Source organism: Cinclus cinclus, chromosome 13 (assembly GCF_963662255.1).
Source record: "Cinclus cinclus chromosome 13, bCinCin1.1, whole genome shotgun sequence".
NCBI classification, from domain to species: domain Eukaryota; kingdom Metazoa; phylum Chordata; class Aves; order Passeriformes; family Cinclidae; genus Cinclus; species Cinclus cinclus.
Window position 1 is genome coordinate 15,170,023 of NC_085058.1, and position 21,230 is coordinate 15,191,252.

A 21,230-nucleotide genomic window follows, 5' to 3' on the forward strand; every position below is an offset into this window, starting at 1 on the left:
CTACCACACCCACCTATTGCATAAATCCCTGTTGTCTTCCTAGCGGCTCATTAAAGTCATTAGCAGGCTCCCGGACAATTTTCAGTCTCCTCAAGACTAGCTGGGCTTGAGGCTGTAAAGGCAGAAGCACCCTAAGAGCTAAACTGCAACGACCTGGAACAACACGGATTAAAAACAAAACAAAACAAAAAACAAACAAACAAAAAAACAAAAGGAGAAAAAAAAACAGTAATTCGATTCATTTCAACATCTTCAGTGTACTTTGTTATTTACCGTGCACAGCCTGTGCCAGCTGTAGCTGACCTTCTGTCTCAAGCTGTGAAGAAAGGACTGTATTTTGTACTTATGGGAACTTTTGTTTCAATATATCCCCATAGCAGCAACCTCCCATGCTCACACCATGTAAAACTGGTCATGCAGGCAGCACTTCAATGGAGTCACTACTGCTTGTCACCGGGACAAGCAGCGGTAGTAACTTCGTTGGGGAAAATGGGGAGATTTCCTTTATTAGGTTGGAAAAAGCGGCCCTCAAACAGCGCATCCCTGAGTGTATGGGAGTTTCAGCACACTTTGGATATTCCCACGCAGCCATTATCTGGGGAGATACACTTAACAGAGCTGTTATTTTTTTCACTTGACTCTTATTACTGAACATTTGTGACTGTGCATAGGGAGTAGAGCCCTGGAGAAATGGGGTCGTGGGAGAAGATAATGTGAGCAGCTCCTCCCTGCCGCCTCTGTGTATTTAAAATTTGTGAAACCAAATAAAGCTTCCAGCATTTTTTTTTTCTGGTAGATGAAGCGTTCCGCAAACCCCAGGGAAGGCACAGCCACTCAGAGTGAAATTACTCCGTGGGGCAGGTCCGCAGTTACCTGCTATGCCTCACTCCAGAGAAGGGCTTGGAAAACACGGGTGGGACCAGAGGCACTGCTGTTTCCAGCGGCTTTGGTGTTATGCGAAAATGTTATTGCTTTGAAAAATGTTACTATTTCTAAACGAGCGGGCTTTTTTTCCACCTACATCCCACACTGTTGCGGAAGGCGGCACTACCACGTCCCCCCGCTTCTTGCGGATGACGGCAGCGACCCGCGGGTGGTCCCCAGGCAGCGGCACGGCCCGGTCCGCTCCCAGGCTCCGCGCAGCTCCCTGCAGGCAGCGGGCCCCGCGGTTGGGCCCATTGACCTTCACACTCCCCACGCACCGAAATTCTGCTGAGGCCGGCCATTTCACCCATCCGCCCGAATTCTAGCCGGGTTTCGCTGACTCTCCCTGTCCCGCCGCAGGCGCGGGCGTGCCGTGGGTGAGTGAGTGACACGCAGAGACATCGCTCCGCGGGGTGCCCATCCTGCGGGACAACGCGGGGCAGGACCCCGCGGCGCGCTCCCTGCGGGGCCAAAGGCCTCGCCAGGGGGGACGGGTTCGTGCCGGGGCTGGCGCCACACGGGGCCGAAGCGCAGCGCGGGCCGCTCCCCCGCTCCCCCACGGAGCTACCGCGGCCGGGCCCGGCCCGAGCGGCTGCAGCTCAGCGGGGCCGGCCCGGCGGAAGGCGGCCCTCAGCGCCGGGGCCGTCGGCTCGCCTCGCCCCGCCCACAAACCGCCCTCCCGCTTTCCTATTGGTCGCTTCCCCAGCATGGGGAGTGCGGCGAAAGGCAACGTCACGGGAGCGGCGCTCGCTGATTGGTGGTGGCGGCGGCGGGCGGCCCCTCCCCCGCGGTCCCACGCGCGGCCGGGCCCGCCTGGCGGGTACATTGTGCGCGGGGCCGCGCCGGGGCCGCTCCGCGCTCCAGCCCTGCATCCCCGAGCCCTGCATCCCCGAGCTCTGCATCCCTGAGCCCTGCATCCCCGAGCTCTGCATCCCTGCCAGCCGGCGCCGGGCACTTCGTGGCCCACGGAGATTTCGGTTCGGCCAAACGCCGGTGAGTGTTTTCACCCCCAGATCTGTGTTCGCGCGCCTCTGCCAGACCCCCTCCGAGCGAGCGGCTTGCTGGGGTTCGGAGCCGCGGGGACGGGGATGTACCGGCCCCCGACAGGCGGGACCGTAAGTGCTGCCCCCGGTACTGGCCCGGGGCTCGCTAGGGGCTTGGAACGGCTTATTCTATAGGCAGGAAGCGGCAGGGAAAGGTTTAGGGAAGGGAAAGGTATTTTCACTTCTAAAGAAAAAAAAAAAAATAAACCCAAGCTATTCATCTCATGAATATGAAAGACAGGTGGCATTGCTTTTTGTTTGTTTTTTTTTTTCCCTCTTTCGTCCTATGTATATCTTTCAAAACTGTGCTCCAAGGGACACAACTTCCATGGCATCTGATGAAATCAGTTCGAACAAGCCTGTCTAGAGAAGTGAGCAGGTTTGTGTGAGTGACTGAGCTGAGCTGACAGAGGAGAAAAATAGTTCTTTCTCCTCCTGTCCTCACGGGCCCCTTTGCATTTATAAAAAGTTAAGAGCCTGTTTGGTAGTTGTATTTTTCTAATTTTTTTTCCTGTCTTTATTTTCTTTATCTTTCCACTTGTAGTTGTTGGGGTAGGGATCTTAGAACAGCCAGACCTGTGTTCGGAAAATCTGCCCTCAGCCTTGCATAAGCAGACAGCTGAATGTTTCATACTATTCCAGTGGAGAGTCCCAGTGTCATGACTGCTGTGTTTTCCTTTCCTGGCAATCTCTGCGTGTGTTCTCTTGTGATCTGCTGGAATGATTTCCTCAGAGCCAGGCTGCTGTGGACTTTTGTAGCCTTCCTCCAAACCTCTTCCTTTCCATGACAGATCCAGAGCCACAAGAAAAAAACAAGCAGCTCTGTAACCTTTATACTTTCACAGCTTCCCTTGTTTTTCCTTCTTTCTTCCTGCATTTATGACATTTGTTTTTATTGAAGTTTCCTTAGGAGCAATCTGAGATGTGTAACACAGCCCATGTGTTCTGGTGGTGGCCAGCTGCTGCTGTTGGCTCAGCTGCTCTGGTGACAATCTCCGTCCAGAGCTCTGAGCTCTCTTTACTTTCTTGTCTCTGCTCCTGAGATCTGCTGTGTGTTCTGTCTCTGTCCATCTCTCAAGAGTTTGACTCCTTGGTGCTATAGGAACCTTTCTGGGGCCTCTCTGTTTCCCTGGTCCTGTTTTCTGCTGCAAATCAAATCTTATCCAAAAACATATTTTGTCTCTTTTGTGTCTTTAACCCCAGCCATCTGCTCTGGCTTATCTTTGTGATAAGCCCAAGTAGAGCACTTGGGGAGGAGGCATAGGTGGAAGTCTGCTTTGCAGCATAAAGATGTGAGGTGGCACGAGATTCTCAGAATTTAAAGCAGAATGAAAATTGCTGCAGACTTACACCTCAGTGTGGACATGGGAGGCTGTAAGCAGCTTCAGCACTGAAGAACTTAAATTTCCCATTCCTTTCTTGTTAATTTTCTCAAGTATTTGAGGATTGTTATCTGAAGTCCTCCTGCCTCAGCATGTGTGCAGAGCATGGTATCCTTGTGCTGTGTTTGGGGCGGGCTCAAAGTAACTCAAGCAGATAGGTTGGTGTTTCAGATGTGCTTTTGTAGAGGAGTTAACGCCAGTTGAAAATGGTTTGACTGAAGGAACAAGGCAAAAGAAATTTGTGAAGGCGACAGCTTGGGGACAGATGGCAAGATATTGCATAACACTATTCCAAATGTGCAAAAATGAGCATGAGTCTGATCCATAAGATGGTTCTTCTGGCTCTGGAGAGAGTGCTGGACATGGTCTGGTATGGAGATAAGGAGTGTGTGCATATCTGTGTGTACATATGCACATGTGAATTATGATAGCATTTTTGTCCCTCTGGTGGTGACCAACCGTGCCCAAAGCCTGCAGGAGTTCAGGTCCTTCTCAGCAGCTAGAGTAGGTTTTAGGCAGTGTTTAGGAGGTGGATGAGTGAAACAGGAAGGGCAGGATGTGACTGTCTATGCAGGTGGCAGAGGACAGGCAGAGTTGCGAGGTGGGGATGGAAATGGCATTACAAAAGAGTGTTGAGCAGTGCCTTGGCTTGGGTGTGAGTAGGTGGAGCAGGACAGGCAGAGCTGGCTCAGGGTGTCCGTGCCAGCCACTGCTGCTCACTGTGCTCAGGGACTGTGGAAGGAGCAGGTTTGGAACCATGTCAGCACTTGAACTGAGGGCTAGATTTACTCCCCACTTTCACAGACTGTAGCTGAATTGCAGTGAGTGTAGCTGGCATTTCTGAAAACAGTGTCTGCAGGGATGCTGGCTAGGAAGCATTTAGTTGTAACAAGCCACCCTCGAGCCCCCTGACCTGACCTTTAACCACCATCACATTGCTCTGTCTTTGCTTATCAGCTTTATATCCCCACAGTGACTATTAGTATCACTCCAGCCAGAACAGACAACTCTGTCTTTCTCCCATCACTTGAGCCTGGGAATGTTGCATGTCCCATAACCGCTGTCTACATGCTGACTATTAGGCTTTGCAAAGACTACCAGTTTTATATGATAGCCTGTCACATTGTGGTGAGGCAAATTTATTACTGTACCACATGGCAATCACTCTGGTTTGCTTTCAGTGTGTGCAGGATGCCCAGGACAGCCTGGGCTGCTGCAAGGATGCCACAGTGGCACAGAACTTGCAAGCTGAGCACGTGGTTTGATGCTGTGTGAATGCTGAAATGGAAAAAATAGAGGTTGTTTTGTTCCTTCTGTGCAGAGCCAGAGGGCAATAAGTAATGCCCTGTCTTGCAGCCCCAGACCCGTCAATATCTGTCAGTGCTTTACAGTCCAGTTGGGAATGGATGTTCCCCATGCCCAGCAGCGTGAGGGGCTAATTCAGGAGGTGTGAGGGCCTCCCATCTCCATGGCTCTGAAATCCAGCCAGAATTGCAAATGAGCAAACCAAACCTGGCAGTTGTACCATGATCTCCTGCCTGGCAGGGGAGTGGGGAAGACAAAACAAAACCCCGTCTTAACTGGCCAGGCCCAGAATTGAAATCCTGCCCTGACAGCAGGCAGACAGACCTGTTTGGTGTGAGCATCTGTGACAGGGCTTTTGGTCAGCTCGGCCACCGGAGCACTCGGCTCTGCCAGCTTCAGAGCTGGGAGAGTGGGAGGATCTGAGTAAGATCTCTGGCGTCAGCAGCTGCTGTGGTTGTTCTGGCATTAATTTGATGTATACCACATCTCATCTCCTAAACTCTCCCTGGGAAGTGGCATGTGGTTCCTCTGTGATTGAAGTACCAAAGGCCTTTTGCCTTTGCAGCACATTAGCACGTTTGGCTTGCTTGAAAAGGACTTTATCCTGCCCAGATGGGGCTGGGGTAGGTACTGCAATCAAGTAGACTGTTCCCATTCTGGAGCCTTTTTGGGTGTAATTTGGAAGAGGGGATTGTGAACTCGCTTTGCCTCCTCTGCAGCCCCCCATTCATTTTGCAAAGCGCCTGTGATTGATCTGGCAGAATGGGATGTATTCACAAGCAGAGCTGGAGGGCAGCAGGAAGGACAAAACCCCACCACAGTCTCTGAAATGAATCACGGGCTCTGAAAAGATCCGCTGGGGTTAAGGCGTAGCAGTGAAAAGCTATTGTCTGGGGCCTGGACTGTGGCTAAAAGCATTATTTATCCCGATTTGGGTAGTGGTTGTAGGAGGGCGTGGCGTTCCCAGGAACAGCAAAGCCAGTATGCTTAGTCGTGAACATGAACTTTATTTGATTGTGTCACAGGTAGCTCTAGAAGCTTTTTGGAGTATCTCAGCTGCAGAGCAGCAAGTCCAGTACCTGATTTGTGAATAGAACTGCATGGGTTGCGTACGAAGATGATTTCCTACAGGTATTTTTATTGTAGTTGGAGCATAGTTGCCTTTAACTCAGATGCATGTCATAGATTTGAGGCACTGCAGCCCCTTTTACCAGTTCTTTTGTGAGACAAAACAAGAATCTCACTAATTAGTTCAGCCTGGCAATAATGTTCTGATTTTCTATCAAGTAAGTGGCATTCAGTAGATTCTTGTGGTGGCTTTAGGCTCAGAGTAGAGCATGGGTTTAAAGGGGGAATGGTGTGTACTACTGAGAATGGGATATGAGAATATGAGTGGGATATGAAACTCAGACTGAATTTCAAAATGTTCAGATACGTACCCGGATCTTCTCCAGACGATCTGATTCCTGGAGCCTACAGAATTGGGCTTGGAAAACCTCCCAGTTTATGTCTGAGCCAACAGAAAGAGCCTTTTGCATGGTCTCTTCTGTTTTCTGTCTAGGTTGTACAGGCTAGACTATGAAGTGAGAAAATGAGAAGAAATGATAAGGATACCTCCCATTCTCAAAGGCTGGGGCAGGATCGGAAATTCTGCACCAGGGGGATGGAGTCAGCTGCCTTTTCAAACCTGCCTTTTCAAATCAGCTTTGCCTATTTCAAATCTGGTGAAACATCAAGAGTTTTTTAGGAAGGGCAAATCCAGAGTGATACCCTGATTCACAGCAGTTGCGTTGTCTGAATTCCAACCTGCAGAATACAGTTGCATCTTTACTGTGTTAGTCATCCTGAAGAGAACAGGAACAAATTTGGCTGACACAGGCAAACCACTAAATTCACAGGAATGGCTGGAGATGAACCCAACCTATTAGAGAGCAAAGTCTGCCTGCAGACACAGAGTGTGGACAGAGCAGAGGGCATGCCTGGGAGATGATGTAGTGAAGGTCCCGTGCTGCCCACCTGGCAGCAGCCCAAGCTCTGTATTCAACAAGTGTGGTGCTGCACTAAATGCCAGGTGCAATTTTAATTCCTTTCATCTCAAGCACTCTTGACAGAAGAGCATTATTAGTATTGAGGATTTCAAGCAGCTCCAAGCTGTGTACCTGACAGTCCACTGTGTTACGCAAGGACAGGAAAATCATCTGAAAACATCTTCACATTTGTTCCTTCCCCTTTCTTGTTTTTTATGTCTCTCCCCCACCATCCTTTCCTGTTTTCTCTTGTTTTTTTTTCTGCTTTTGAAGCTCAAGCTGCCTCTGAGTACGTGAATGCCTGCATGTAACAGATCCCCTTTCTCAAACCTTTTGATGGTCTCCAGTGCTGGGAAATTGCATCTGAAACACAGCTGTATCTGGCTCTGCATTTGACAGCGTCTTGCCTCACTGCTCTTTCTCCTAAGCAGTTTTGCAAGCTCTTCCCTGTGAAGACAACACAGTAGGTGACTTTTATATTTCTACTTTGCTAGTCTCTACAATAAAAAGGGAGAAATTGGTTCTATAGCAGTAATTTTAGCTCGGGATAATGCTGCTGGCCTAAGCACCAGGGTTTGGAGTGCCTGAGAGCATTGGAAAGGTACAGATACTTGGGATGAGAGAGTAGGCACATTATTAATTAGTAGAGAATTGATCCCACTGCTGTGAGGGAGAAGTTAAACTTTGACTGAATTCAAGACAGTGTTTTGCCCCACAGGGTTTATACTATGAGATGGAGAGAAAATAAAGATGAATCTTATGTCTGCTGTCACTGGCCATTCCAGTTGGGTCTGCTATGGTTTGGAAGGAGTGTCTGTATGTTGTAGTGCAGCCCATGCATAGAGGACCCATATGGCTTCTTGGGAATGAAACTCTGCTGCAGGGTGAGCAGCTTCATCCAGGTCTTCTGAGCTGAGCCAGCAAGGAACCTTACAGCTTATTTATTTACTTATTTACAGCTTTAAATAGTTCATGGTTGAGTGGGGCAAAAAGAAACTGATGCTTCTGTCATGGGCGAAACAAAGTGCCATGGGACTTGGGATCTTTGTTGGTGTTTAGCCAGCCTTTATGATCTCGGGAGAACATTCATAAACTCTGTAGTTTTGCCCTTCTAAGCAGAAATTAGTCTTGATCCCCTGAAGTCCCACTGGGGAGCGTATGAATCACTCTAAAATCTTGTCCTCTTGAAAGCAAGCAGGATCTCAGCTGGTGATTCTCTGCAGGTAGTGAATGAAATCGGAGATTTGTGGAGCGCCTGTTGGTTTGACATGGAGGGGGAACCCCAAGCCTGGCTAAATATAGTTCATGTATCAATAGCCTTTCTGAGCTGTCCTCTCATATGCAGTTCTTTTGTGATCGGGGACAGGGCCTGATAGAGCTTCAAAGTATCTGTCTAAGAGCCACTTGGATTTTTCAGGAGGTGGTAGAGTGTCTCCTGAGGTTCTCCTAAAGGACTGTTCCAGCAGGGCTGTGAAAGGGTGACCCATCAGCCTAGGAGGGAAGGTCTTCTACTGGGGTGTGGTTTGTAGGAAGCAAAAGGCACTCAGACCGGAGAGCTGTGGTTCTTTGTGTGGGGAGTTTGGCCAGCTCTCTGCTTTTGTTTTTCCCCTTGTTCTCTTTGCAAGCTTTGTCCTGTCCAGAGAGACTGCTGGGGTGTTTTCTTCATGAGCTGAGATTTGAGGGGGTCTTTTTTTCTTGAGCCAACTCCTTCCTTCTTTCAGGATTGCTGTCTGCCCTGTCTGGATGAGTGGAAGGATTTTCAAAGCAACCTTATCTTGCTCTGCTGGAAAAAGCCTGTCTTTCCCATCCTGGCTGTACAAAGGCTGCAGACAGCCAGGGGAGTACTACAGCCAGCAGACAGCATTGGATAGCTGTCAAAAAGCTGATGCCCCTCTGCCCTCATCCGTATGGAAGAAGGATTATTATCCTCCTCTGCGTGCACTAAGATCCCTTTAAAAGGTTATGCAGTAGATACTTATTTTTTTCGATAACTGCCTTTTGAAGGAAAAGAAATGAATGCAGTTTGGAGAAATTCAAGCCCCAGTTTGCTCAGATCATGCCTTCTGCTGTTCCCATTGACACGGCTGTTCCAGCAACAGCTTTCTGCATGATGGAAGATGCAGCTGGGAGTTCTGATAACCCCCGGGCTCTCACAGAGCAGGTGGGAGCTTGGCAGGGGCCGCTGACAGGTTGCTTTGTGTAAAATACTCCTCATTCAGAGTGCTTCTGCTTTTTCTCTTTAGCTCAGTAGTTGGGTAAGGGAGCAAGGGGTGTAGTAGGGGCTACATTGTGCTCTGCATCTGTCTGCTTCAGAAAAGTACACGTGTCACAGGTCCAGCCTGCTCATGGCTGAAGTTAAACTTGGCTTAAACCGAATCACTTCTGTGCACATCATGAAATCGTAGAAGACACTTTGCCTACAGGCTTCTGAGATTTCTCAGCTGCTACATTTTGGAAGAAGCCTGCCAGATGAAGTAGCTGCTGCCTGCAGTTTCTGTTTGCCTGATATGGGTGAGATGATGCCAAGGTCTCTGGCAGACTGAGACATGAAGTGAGGGGAGTTGGTGAGGGAAAGGATTATTGTCTGTAACTTTCCTGCTTGTGTCCAGCTATGGCAGGATCCAAGAAGTCCTCAGAAAAAGCTGTTTGGGTGTTGCTGAAAACCACAAGCAAGGCTTTCTGGTGAGATGGCTGCACCCCAGCATTCAGGGGCAGCTTTAGTTTCAGTTTAATGGTCTGTCTAGCCCTGCTTGTCTGTGACCAGTGCCATCCAGTGTCATAACCCTGCTCCAGGAGAGGCCAAGTAAAGGGGCTGTGACTGTAGCCTCTTTAGCTTTCAGAATTCCAGCTGCACTGGGGGTCAACTAGTGCCTGTAGTGACAAGATAGAAAGAGCAGTGCTGGGAACTGGACTGCAACCTGCCAATTGATTCCCTGGATATTTTTCAATATGTATAGGATAGAAATGTTATTGGCCTCCCAAGTTTTCTGGGATAGATATTTGATGTAAGCCTGAGATTTGAAATATATATATGTGCCCTTATATGTATGTATATATAAAAAATGGCTTTGCTGCAGCTTTTACACAGACATTTCAATTTCTAAATGACCTGCTCCTTCCACTCTGAGTAGTTGCTTTTAATCTTAGTGTCAGAAAAATCATTGCTGCCTTCCTGCAGTCTCTGTGTTTGTTTCCATAGCTGTCTTATATAAATTGCTTCTTTTTTTGTGCATAAGCAAATCAAAGGTTAACACTGAATAGTTGACCTGAGCCATGAGCAAAGAAAGCAGTAGCAGTGGCAGGGTGGTTTCTGAGGTTATAGGAATAGGAACCTAAATCAATAGCTTTTAGCAGACTCATAAATGTTTCATTTGTATTCCTCGCTTCGGTGTTGACATGGGAATCCATATAACCCTTTAAATTAGTGTTGTTCCTGCGCTGGGTGTAGATGTTGGAAACATTTCCTTCAGATGCACTTCAAAGTGCTGTTCTGTAATGACATTTTCCTTCCTGTTTGGAGCCTTGGTTTTGCACAGCCTCCAGTCATGACTGCACTGAGCTTGTCAGTCTCTGTGCCAGGCTGCAGGAGTCTGGGCCATGGACATGGACATATCCAACCTGATTACCCACATCAGTGCTCCTGCCCCATACTCAGAGGCCGAGTAGGACTTGTGGCTGCTTGGGCAAGCTGTTGTTTCTGCGTGGAGAAGCACAGAGACTTTTCCCTGGACTGTGACACAGCCCTGAGGAATGAGTGAGGCCTTGAGAAGACCAGTCTCAGTAACTCTTGGCAGTGGGTGGGGAGGGAGCAACATGCCCACAGCTGTTTGTCTAATTCAGACTCTTTTGGAGGTGCTGGAGAAGCAGGGGCAGGAAGCTCATGAGCAGAGCCTGAGTCAGGCAGCTTATCTGGCCATCTGCCTCCTCCTGAGGTCATCCACCCATAGAGTGTGGGAGAGTTGAGCAGCTCCAGGTCACTGCCAGGTCAAGGCTGTGACCTCCTGGCAGCATGGAAGCGCTGTGTCCACTCTCTCAGCATTTTGTGGTTTCCTCCAAGACCCCAGTGCTGGCTGGGGAGGACAGGGCTCTGCAAAGACCCTTGAGAAATCCCAGCCTGTGAAGAGAAAGTTAAAAAAAAAACCAAAAACCCATTGTACCAACATCAACAAAAAGAACCCATCTAAAAACCCTTCCCCAACTGTCTTGTCTAAACAATTCAGTGACTGGAGTGAAGCTTGACCCCGTTTTGATTTTTTCAGGTTCATTTTCCTAACCCCCAGACAACTTCTGTATTAACTTCTCCTGTAAGAGAGGGCTGTGCATGTGTATCTGTCTGCTTTAGTTACGTGGGGAACAAATATACAGATGGCTAAAATATTTTGGAGTAAATTACTTGGATTTTATCATCTAGGTAGTATTAATTTCATTAGTCCAAAGGGGTTTTCTTCTACAGGCAAGAATTGGTGTCAGGTAGCACTGAAGTGAAATAGTAGTCTTATAAAAGCCTTGTGTTTGATTCTGCCTGTCTGATAAAAAACATAATTTATGTCTTTCTTTTGTCTTATTCTGAATAGAATCTGTCCTGAAAGATGTTTAAATCACATGAGGTGTCTGGTGAGTTTTATCATCAAAAAGTGCAACAAACGGGTTTGGTAAAATCGGTTCAAACTTTTGGCTTCTGCTGGTAATTAAATATTTCGTAAATAAAACCTGTAGCAGTTGCCTTTCCTAAACCTGGAATAATCTACATGAAAATCAGAAGCCAAACTTGATTTCTGCTGAGCCAAGAACAGACCAATGCCCTTTATCCTGGATAGTCTGCTCTCTCAGTGCTGTTTTCTAAGGAAAGTAACTCTTCTGTGGTTTGCCAGTACCCTCTGGGGGCTGTTGAAACAATCCACCACCAAGTTTGGGGTTTGATTGCCTCACTTTGTTGCTCCTTTGTTGAAACCAAAGCAGAATTTCCCCCTTCACCCCGCTCTGCCTTCCTGCCCTCCTCAGACTGAGTTAAAATTTTTGGAGGATGTGAGGGTGCAGGAAGAAAGGGCTGTGCAAGCCAGAGTGCAGGAGCGGCCATGGAGCAGAGCCACAGGGATGTCACCCGGTGCTTTGAGGTGCACTGGCTGTGTACCAGGGTTGGATAGCAAATGCATGTGTTTTCCATGCCTAATACCAGTAAGGACAAGGGAATAATGGTTTCCCTGTTTGTCTCCCAGGCAAGAGCTCCGCCGCCATGTCTGTCAGCGTCCACGAGAACCGTAAATCCCGCACCAGCACCGGCTCCATGAACATCTTACTTTTTCACAAGGCCTCCCACCCGGACTGCGTCCTGTCCCACCTGAACACCCTGCGGAAGCACTGCATGTTCACCGATGTCACCCTCTGGGCAGGGAACAGGTCGTTCCCATGCCATCGGGCAGTGCTGGCTGCCTCCAGCAGGTACTTCGAGGCCATGTTCAGCAATGGCCTCCGGGAGAGCCTGGATGACGAGGTAAACTTCCATGACAGCCTCCATCCGGAGGTGCTGGAGCTGCTGCTGGACTTTGCTTACTCCTCTCGGATCATTATCAACGAGGAGAATGCCGAGTCCCTCTTGGAGGCTGGGGACATGCTGCAGTTCCATGACGTCCGAGATGCAGCAGCTGAGTTCCTGGAGAAGAACCTCTACCCTTCCAACTGCCTGGGCATGATGCTGCTCTCGGATGCTCATCAGTGCCGGCGGCTCTATGAGCTCTCCTGGAGGATGTGCCTGGTCAACTTTGAGACTGTTCACAAGAGTGAGGACTTCAACAACCTTTCCAAGGACACTTTACTGGACCTCATCTCCAGTGATGAGCTAGAAATCGAGGATGAAGAAAAGGTCTTTAAGGCTGTCATGCAGTGGGTGAAATATGATCTGGATGAGCGGAAGGCTTATCTCCCAGAACTTCTGAGGAATGTTCGCCTGGCTTTGCTTCCTTCTGAATGCCTCAAGGAGGCCTTGGCTTGCGAGGACTTGATCATGGTGGATGAAAGGAACAAGCTTGTCCTGGATGAAGCTATTCAGTGCAAGAAGAAGATCCTCCAGAATGATGGGGTGGTCACCAGCCCCTGTGCCAGGCCTCGCAAAGCTGGGCACACCTTGCTGATCCTGGGAGGACAGACCTTCATGTGTGATAAAATCTACCAAGTGGATCATAAAGCAAAGGAAATCATTCCCAAAGCAGATCTGCCGAGTCCACGGAAGGAGTTTAGTGCCTGTGCCATTGGCTGCAAAGTGTACATCACTGGAGGCAGGGGCTCAGAGAACGGAGTCTCCAAAGATGTTTGGGTTTATGACACTGTGCATGAGGAATGGTCCAAAGCTGCCCCGATGTTAATTGCTCGGTTTGGGCATGGCTCAGCTGAATTGGAAAACTGCCTGTATGTGGTTGGCGGACACACTGCAGTAGCTGGAGTCTTCCCCGCATCTCCTTCTGTTTCCTTGAAGCAAGTAGAGAAGTACGACCCCGTATCCAACAAGTGGATGATGGTGGCTCCGCTGAGAGATGGAGTGAGCAATGCTGCAGTGGTGAGCGCCAGGCTGAAGCTCTTTGTCTTCGGTGGGACCAGCATCCACCGAGACATGGTGTCCAAAGTCCAGTGCTATGATCCAGCTGAGAACCGATGGACGATCAAAGCCGAGTGCCCGCAGCCCTGGCGCTACACGGCGGCCGCTGTCCTGGGCAGCCAGATTTTCATCATGGGAGGAGACACAGAGTTCACGGCAGCCTCCGCCTACCGCTTCGACTGCGAGACAGACCAGTGGACACGCATCGGGGACATGACGGCCAAGCGCATGTCCTGCCACGCCCTGGCCTCAGGGAATAAACTCTATGTGGTAGGAGGTTACTTTGGCACTCAGAGGTGCAAAACGTTGGACTGCTATGACCCTATGTCAGACACATGGAACTGTATCACCACAGTGCCTTACTCGCTCATCCCCACAGCTTTTGTCAGCACCTGGAAGCACTTGCCCTCGTGATGAGGGGCAGGGCTTGGGGGCTTGTTTCCAGGAGGTCAATGAAGGTAAGGGTCTCCTCCTCTTCAATTAAAATTACCGTGTTGCCTCAATCGTATCTCCACACACCATGCTGAAGCCACAGGTTCCAAGTTGCTCATGAGATTATTTTATGGGAAGGGAGCATTTAAAAGGGGGATGCAGAGCCAGGAAAGAAAAAACAACTCTGCAATGCTCTAGTGTAAGTCTAGATAGTTCCATGGGTTCTCTTATTTCCAGATGATCCTTCCAGTATCTTAAGAGATACATAGATGGTTGGGGCTCCTTTCCCTCTCATTTCTGGATATGGCAGCATTACCCTTCTGTGGGTGGCTGGGTGGGCAGGCAGATGTGTCTACACCTGCTCTCACTGTTCCCATGCAGTTGTGGGTGTTAAGGTTCCTAAAATCACTTGTATGTGACTCCTGGGGGACACCGGGGCAACAAGTGCTTTGGAATGTCTCAGTAGTTTGATATTTTTGCTGATTTTTCTGGGTGATGTGTTTAGAACTGATGAATATGTAGGCAAGTGGCCCTTGGAATGCTGGCAAATCCTGGTTCTCTTTTTATTCTCTGTATTTACATTTCAGTGGGTAGCAGAAGCGAAAGCGCAGAAGCCATGGTGCATTTGATGGTCCAGGTGTTTATTTATCATCCTAACTGTTGCTTGTTAAATCAGAACTTCTGAGACTTCTGTGTCAGGCCTGAGTGGGAGGGAAGGGGTTTTGTAACCAGACGAAGAATGCGTTTATCGGTGTTTTGGGTTGTGTGAGAATAAGAAAGTTGGTGGAAACCCATGATGTTGTGTCTCATTCTGGTGCTCCCGTTTTCTCTTGCTCGGGAAGGGTGCTTCTGCAGTGCCCCTGGGACAGGGCTTCTGGTTCCTCCTTTCCCCTCCCCAGTGGGGTGTTTGGTTGCCATTCATTGTCAGTGTGGCTCCACAGGACTTTGCATGTCCTCACCAACCTGTGCTGAGATACAGCTGGCCTGGCAAAGCCCAAAAACTCTTCTCAACTTGCATTGTGAAAACAGATAGCGATACAGGCAACACTTCGATAGCATCATCTCCCCAGGAAGTCAGTCACCCCTCTGCTAGCTCAGTGTGCAGGTTTCTCAGTGCCAGCAGCACACACAGCCCTGCTTTGGTGGTTGCAGCCTACATCCCAGCTAGCTGAAGGAGCTGGAAAACCCTCACATATGGGTGTGGGATTGACACGCTTGACTTACAGTTTTATTTGGAAAGTGGGGACTGCGGGGAGGGAAATTCTTCCACAGACTCATCAAAATCCACTTCACTTAATACAGGGAAGAAAGAACGTTGCCCAAACCCTCTAACACCCTCTCACTTCCCTGCTTTCCACTTGGTGTGGTCGGTGTGCCTGGGAATCGCCCAGCGGGTGAAACTGCCAGCACCTCCCAGTGATCATTTTTTTTGATGCCAGATGGGAACCAAGGAGGAGTTCCTAGCACCTCAGCCAGGCATTAGCCCAACGTGACCACCTGCTTTTCTCAGGCGGGGAAAAAAATTACCCTTTGTGAAACACCTGGTTTTAACATGTGTTGGACCACCACAAGGGCAGGGCAAGAGTGTAAGGGGTTAAAATGAGACCTTAAAGTGTTTCAAACACTGGAAGATAATGGCCTTTACAAATTCTCCTCCTCAGGCGTTGCCTAGCATCTGTCACAGTGGCTCAGTAATCTAATTAACTGTCACTTGGCTATTAAATATTGCAGCAAAGACTGTGAAGACTCCATCATTTTCAGCTCAGGTCAGTGGGGCTTCCCTTTAAGAGCCATCCTAGAGCTGACAATTAATTTTCTCTGGTAGCAGATGTGTCTGAATATTAAAGCTCAACACCATCCACATGGCTGGGAGTAGGAATAGGGAGTTGTTTGAGCTGGGAGTCAATTTCTCAGCCACTGAATAAAAAAGTTTTTTTAAAGTCACAGTGATATTATTTTCCTCTCCTACCTTTTTTCCTCTCTGTTGTGTTTGGGTTGTTCAGACCTAATACATAGCATAGCTTTGTGGGGGTTGTATTGACACTTCTTTCCCCCCCCCTGCACCCCTCCCCCCCTTCCCCATAATCAGGAGCCTGACACAAGCACAGAAAACTAGGAACTGCAAATAAAACTGGTGAAAAGTCACTGTGTGAGGGTTTTATGTGCTTTTTTGGCTCTGCCTCCAGTCTTCGGTTAAAAGAACTATTTAAAATAGATGCAACCTCTTGCCAGAAAGAATGCCTGTCCACGTGGTTTTTCTAGACTGGGTTTCTTTTTTTTTTTTTTTTTATAGTAAGCTACTGTTAGGGCCTCAGGCACTGTGGCAGCTCCATACATAAAACACCAAGATGGGTGAGTGAATGTCCCTGATGTGCACATGCTGCACACACTGCAGCAGCCACATCCCATGGACTTTCCTTGGCTCTCCTGGCTGAGCAAAAACTGGGATTGGGAACTGAGGTAATGGGGCTGTAGGATCCTGTGACTATGATCCAGTTCACCCCATTGTCCTATTGCAGGTCTGGCCAAAGGGTTTTCTGGTTTGCAGCTCCCACCATGGAAGGTCTCTGCTCAAACACTTGATTTGGTCCTTACGGGATCCTTCTTCAAGTAGGGATGCCCAGAAGGCAGGCTGGCCAGCACCTGCCCAGGTTGCTATGGAACTGCCTCCCCTCACCTGGGAAAACTCAGGAGCAACCACCCCTCAGAGCAGAGCACGGTGGCCTGGTGGGGAAAGGCCTGGGCAATCACATGGCAGGAGACAGTACTTTGTACTCATGGCATAAACAACCTCCCGCCTATAAACTGGTCCCTGAAACCCAAATAGTCTGGCCTTGACAAACAGTGATCATAAACCACCCAGCCTGCTTTTCATACAAAGCATAAAACTGATCAGCTGAAAATGCTTCCTCGAGGGCATGGCCTTTGCCCTTCCCAGATGGAGTGGGGACACCTTTCAGCAGAGGTCCCAGCACTGCTGCCAAGAAGGCCGTGTGACATTAATTTAGTGCTTATTACCCACAGTTAATTCCAGGGATCAAATGTGATTGGCAGTATAAAATGGGAAAGCCTCATCCCCTCCCACCCGTGGTGGTGGAACCATAGGGAGGCAAAACATGACAAAGGAACATTCACCTAATAAAGACTCTGTTGATAAAGACAAGTACAGCCCACACCGGGGGAGGGTGGTGGGTGGTTGGTCACAGTCCTGTGCAGAGATAGTTGATGGGGACAACTCAACCCCTCCCCAGAGGTGACTTCAGGTAGCACCAGGAACAGGTTCTCCAAGCTGCCTGTCTCCACATTAAAGTGGCTTCTCCAGACTATCTGTCCTGTGTGACACTCTCATTTTCATGGGACAGTCACAAATGGGGGTGGGATGGTCACTTCAGATTGCATGGTCCAGCCAGGGAAGGTGAATTGGAAAGGGGAGTCACTGCATCCCTCTGTGCTGCCTCCTGAGCCTCAAATGCTCTGGGGTGGAGATGCTGGAATTCCCATTCAACAGGACAACCCAAACCCTGTGGCAACAAGGAGCCAAGGCTTTCCCCTGCCCAGAGGTTCCTAATTGGGTACTTTTCAGTTCCTACAAGACCCTCCTCACACTCTTCACTGTAGGGAGCAGAGGCTGGTGGCTGGGCACTGCTCAGGCACTGATTCCTGGGACACATCCAGAAGCTCAGAGTTGATTTTGTGGCTTGCACTGAAACCCTTAGGTGCGCTTAGCTCCCGTGAGGGCTGCGGGCGGCACCAGCAGCTGGTGCCTGCCTTTGGGTGGGCACTGAGTGACTGAGGCTGAAGGGTTTTGAGGCTGTTCTGGCACCTGAAATCTGAACTTTGTCCCTAGAGTTCCTGCAAAGATTCAGGCCGCATGCCAGGCCCTGAGCTGTATTCCGATACCACACTCACACTAGGAATTGGGTCAGTTCCATGGCTTTTCCTGGTTATTATATTACAGTTTAGATAACAAGTCTTTTGCAAACACACTTCAGCAGCTGCCTGAAGTGGCTCCCTTCCATGTGGAACAGAGCTTTCACCTTGCAGCATGTATCATTCCCAGCTCCATCCATGGAACCCTGCTAACAGAAAGGCACCTTCCCATGCCAAGACCTGTGTACCTGCAAAGAGCAGCCCGAAAAAACCTCAGGATAATCTCCTGGCTCCTAGAGGCTGCTGCTCACCTGCATGCTGCTGGGGTGGGTGGTTGCTTGCAACCTGCTGGAATTCTTGGAGCAGAGTCACAGCTGCTTTCTCCCAGTGGCTCCTAGGGAAACCCATTTGCATGTGTATAATAGAGAGGCCGGATAAACAGGGATTGCAGTTTTTCTGCCGCTGCTGCTCTTTCCAAGTGGCTGGTTGTCTCTGAAGCCAGTTTATCAGGCAGTGTTGGAAGGGAGTGGCTGGCCTGGGGAGGAAAGTCGATGAAAATCAGGCTTTTCCTTACCCTGGGCAGATGGAAACATGTGCAGTCTGAGCTTGGCCTCAGACTGTATTAATCAACCCCTTGGAAATGTCAGTGATACGGATGTTTTTGGAGGAACCTGTGGAAAAAGAGAAAAAGGGTCTTTTTGTTTTGTCTGTTCCAGTTTTTGCCCCTCCTCCCTGCCCAGAAAAAAAAAAAAAGAGTGAAAACTTTTCCCTCAGTTTTTCATTCCCTTGTCATGTCCACCAAAGTTTGCTACCTGGCTCTGAGCCCTCCCCAGCTGAAGACCCCCTCTCCTGTCCTGCACAAGCAAAGGACACCCCAGTTCCTAAAGAAACCAGCTACTTTCCACCTCCACCCATCTCAGGGAGTCAGGGTGGGGGTTACTCCAGTGAGTGCCCTGTGTGGACTGAGCTGAACATCACACCAGTTAATGAGCTTTCTTTTTCCTTCCCCAGATGCCAGAACCACCTCCATGTCCCCTCTCTTGTGGCTGGAGCCGACATAGTGACCAAGAGCCTCCTGTCCTCCCACACAGGACTCCAAGACAACTTCCACAGCCCTTCCTGACACCAGGAGTGGGAGGCATGGCTGGGGCCCCACCGCCAGCATCAGCGCCAGGGGGTCACCAAGGGCTACCCAGCCACACCACTGGTCACTGGCCACCATGCAGGGATGGCAAGGAGCCAAGAGCACTGCCTTGCTGGGCTGGGCACAGGGATGGCTTGTGGGCTCCTCTGGACCAACAGGGCTGGGGAGATGGAGGCTGGGAGACTGCATCCCTCTACAAACATGACTGGGTAGGCCTTTTTGTTACTCAGTTGGGGGGGGTTAAGAGATATTAATATGCTTTTTTCTAAGGCAGTGAACTTGACATTGGCAGTACTTCCTGCTTGGGTGACTTCGTTAAAGGGAACAAGTTGAGAGCACCTGGCTCTCCCCATTCTCTAGCCATTTCATGGAGGCAATGGGTATTGAAATATTAAAACATAGGAGCTTGGGATGACTGCCAGCAGCACCAGGTACCATGGCAAAACAGGGCAGATGCCTTTTGGTTTGTACTTTGGGCCTTCTAAATTCACCCCCGCTCCCGTTTCCTCGCCGCTGTGATTTGGTCAGAGGCCGGGTTAGTTCCCCACACACAGCTGCTGGGAAGAGCACGGGGCTCTGTTAGTGTGCCAAGGCAGCAGCACTGCTGCCGAGATATTCCCCAGATAAAGCCCACTGCATGCTCAGAGCCGGTCTGCTGAGCTTCCCTGCGCGTGGGTGAGGCTCTCATTAGCAAAGGAGCAGAAAAAGGGGTGCAGTGGGGAACACTCGTGCCTTGGGAAGGGGCACCTTGGCTCCAGCAAGGCCTCGGAGGGAGAGCAAGAGGATTAAGGTAGCATTGCAGGGTGGGTGGGGAGGGATCCCCCTCCTTCCTGCTGCACCCCACATCCTGGCTTCCCCTTGGAGAGATGTGCACATTTCTGCCTGCATGCTGCCTGCCAGCGGTTGGGCCGAGGCTGCCCCAGGTTATCCATGCACGCTGGCTGCCAACTGTGTTTGGGATTATGCATCCAAGAGCTGTCAGCCTGAGCCATTCCTCACTTTGCTGCAGAGAAGAATGTGGATTTTGGCTGTCAGTACAGAGATGCAGCTCCTGACTGGCCTCTCTGAGGCTGGCCACTGCTGAGGACTGCTCCTGCATTGCCCCAGCATCCTGCTTGCCTGCACAGCAGATTCCAGATTCTCCAGGCTCGCCTCTTGCCCCTGGATGAGGCCGGGCTGTAGCCTGGCCAGCTGAATGATGCAATGCCATGAAGAGCCTTGACACAGCTTCAAACAGCAAAGGTCTTTTCAGAGCAGCGGGTGCCCATCGCTGCCGGGAAGAACACACCTTCTGCACAGCCAGTCTGCGATGTGCTGGATGACGTTTATGTACATCTTCTAGACTTTTTTTTTTTTTTCCCCTTCAGCTGCTTGTGAACTTTAATAAAAATGATGATCTGGGAAACTGTGTGTATGTTTTTCACAGGAGTCTTCATTCTTAAGTTGGATTTAGGTCTAATAACAGGGCCGAGGACTAATAACAGGGTTGACGCTCCATGGGGTGGTTCACAAACAGCCTCCAAAGCAACCAGCCCAGCTGTAATTATTATTGCTTCAGTGCTTGGGAAACTGAGGCACAGTGTCAGGTGTCTTGTCCAAGGTTAATGATAGATCTGGGAATAAAGTCCAGGGCTCCTCGTGTCCTGAGGACACCATGTGGCTCTGTCTTCCACAGCTGCTCTCACTCAGCTTGTCCATGCCATGATTTCAGGAGAACTTGGCAAGTCTGCAGTGCTAGTAACACCTGCCAAATAGGTTGAGGGGCCCAATGCAGACACAGCCATACTCCTGCAGGGAAAGACAGTAATTTCTAAGGAAGACAAGAAGAATTCATGGTTCTGTTTTCCTTATTTGCCTCTCCTGGTTGCTGCAGCTGCCAAGAAAGGAGCCTATTGACAGGAGAGATGGGCTTTCCAGCTGGAACTCCTGTCCACGCTTCTCTTCCAAGTGCATCTCTCTCCATCCCAGAGGAGCTCCCAGAGATGCAAGGAGATCCAGCCGTGGTCTGGGAACACTGGGAGGGTTTTCCCTCCCTACAAGACCAGCAGCTCCAGCTGTGCTCGGGGCTGTGACTGTGGGAGCATCGCTCAGAGCAGCAAATAGACAGCAGGCAAATTTTTATTTGCCTCCTCCTCTTGTAACAGGGGCTGTTGGGCTTGGGAAGTAAAGCCTCCTACGGGTGTTATACAGTTATACAGGGTCTCAAAGGGATTTGGAGCCTGAATTTCTGAGCTGCAAAGGAGACAGGGAACCTGTCCCCTTGCCTGCAGGAGCTGGGTGGGCAGCAGCATTAGCTGACGTGAGCTGGGTAGATATGAGTGTAAAGCTCCATAGAAAAAGCTCATTAAAGACTCCTTTGGGAAACCAATTCAGGGTAGGACTTACTGTTTGATGAGCAGGAGAGGGGGAAAAAAGAAGTGGGGGGATGTGAATGAAATCCCCTATAGTTTTGTTGATTCAGGTTTTATATGGGACTCTGGGACTTTAAATAGCAGCTGGGGAGGCTTTGCAATA

General features: G+C 49.7%; 1 protein-coding gene across 2 annotated transcripts; it reads left to right on the forward strand.

Annotated features, from left to right (window-relative positions):
* The first annotated feature begins 1,913 nt into the window (after positions 1-1,913).
* Positions 1,914-19,504, forward strand: KLHL25 (kelch like family member 25). 2 transcript variants are annotated; one of them, XM_062501469.1, is made up of 3 exons: positions 1,914-1,917; positions 11,898-13,728; positions 18,584-19,504. In XM_062501469.1, exon 2 carries the CDS (start codon positions 11,915-11,917, stop codon positions 13,682-13,684), a length of 1,770 nt encoding a protein of 589 aa, XP_062357453.1. In that variant the 5' UTR covers positions 1,914-1,917; positions 11,898-11,914; the 3' UTR covers positions 13,685-13,728; positions 18,584-19,504. The 2 variants fall into 2 exon arrangements, with proteins under 2 accessions (XP_062357453.1, XP_062357450.1); XM_062501466.1 differs by lacking the exon at positions 1,914-1,917 and adding an exon at positions 11,142-11,295.
* The last annotated feature ends 1,726 nt before the right edge of the window (positions 19,505-21,230 follow it).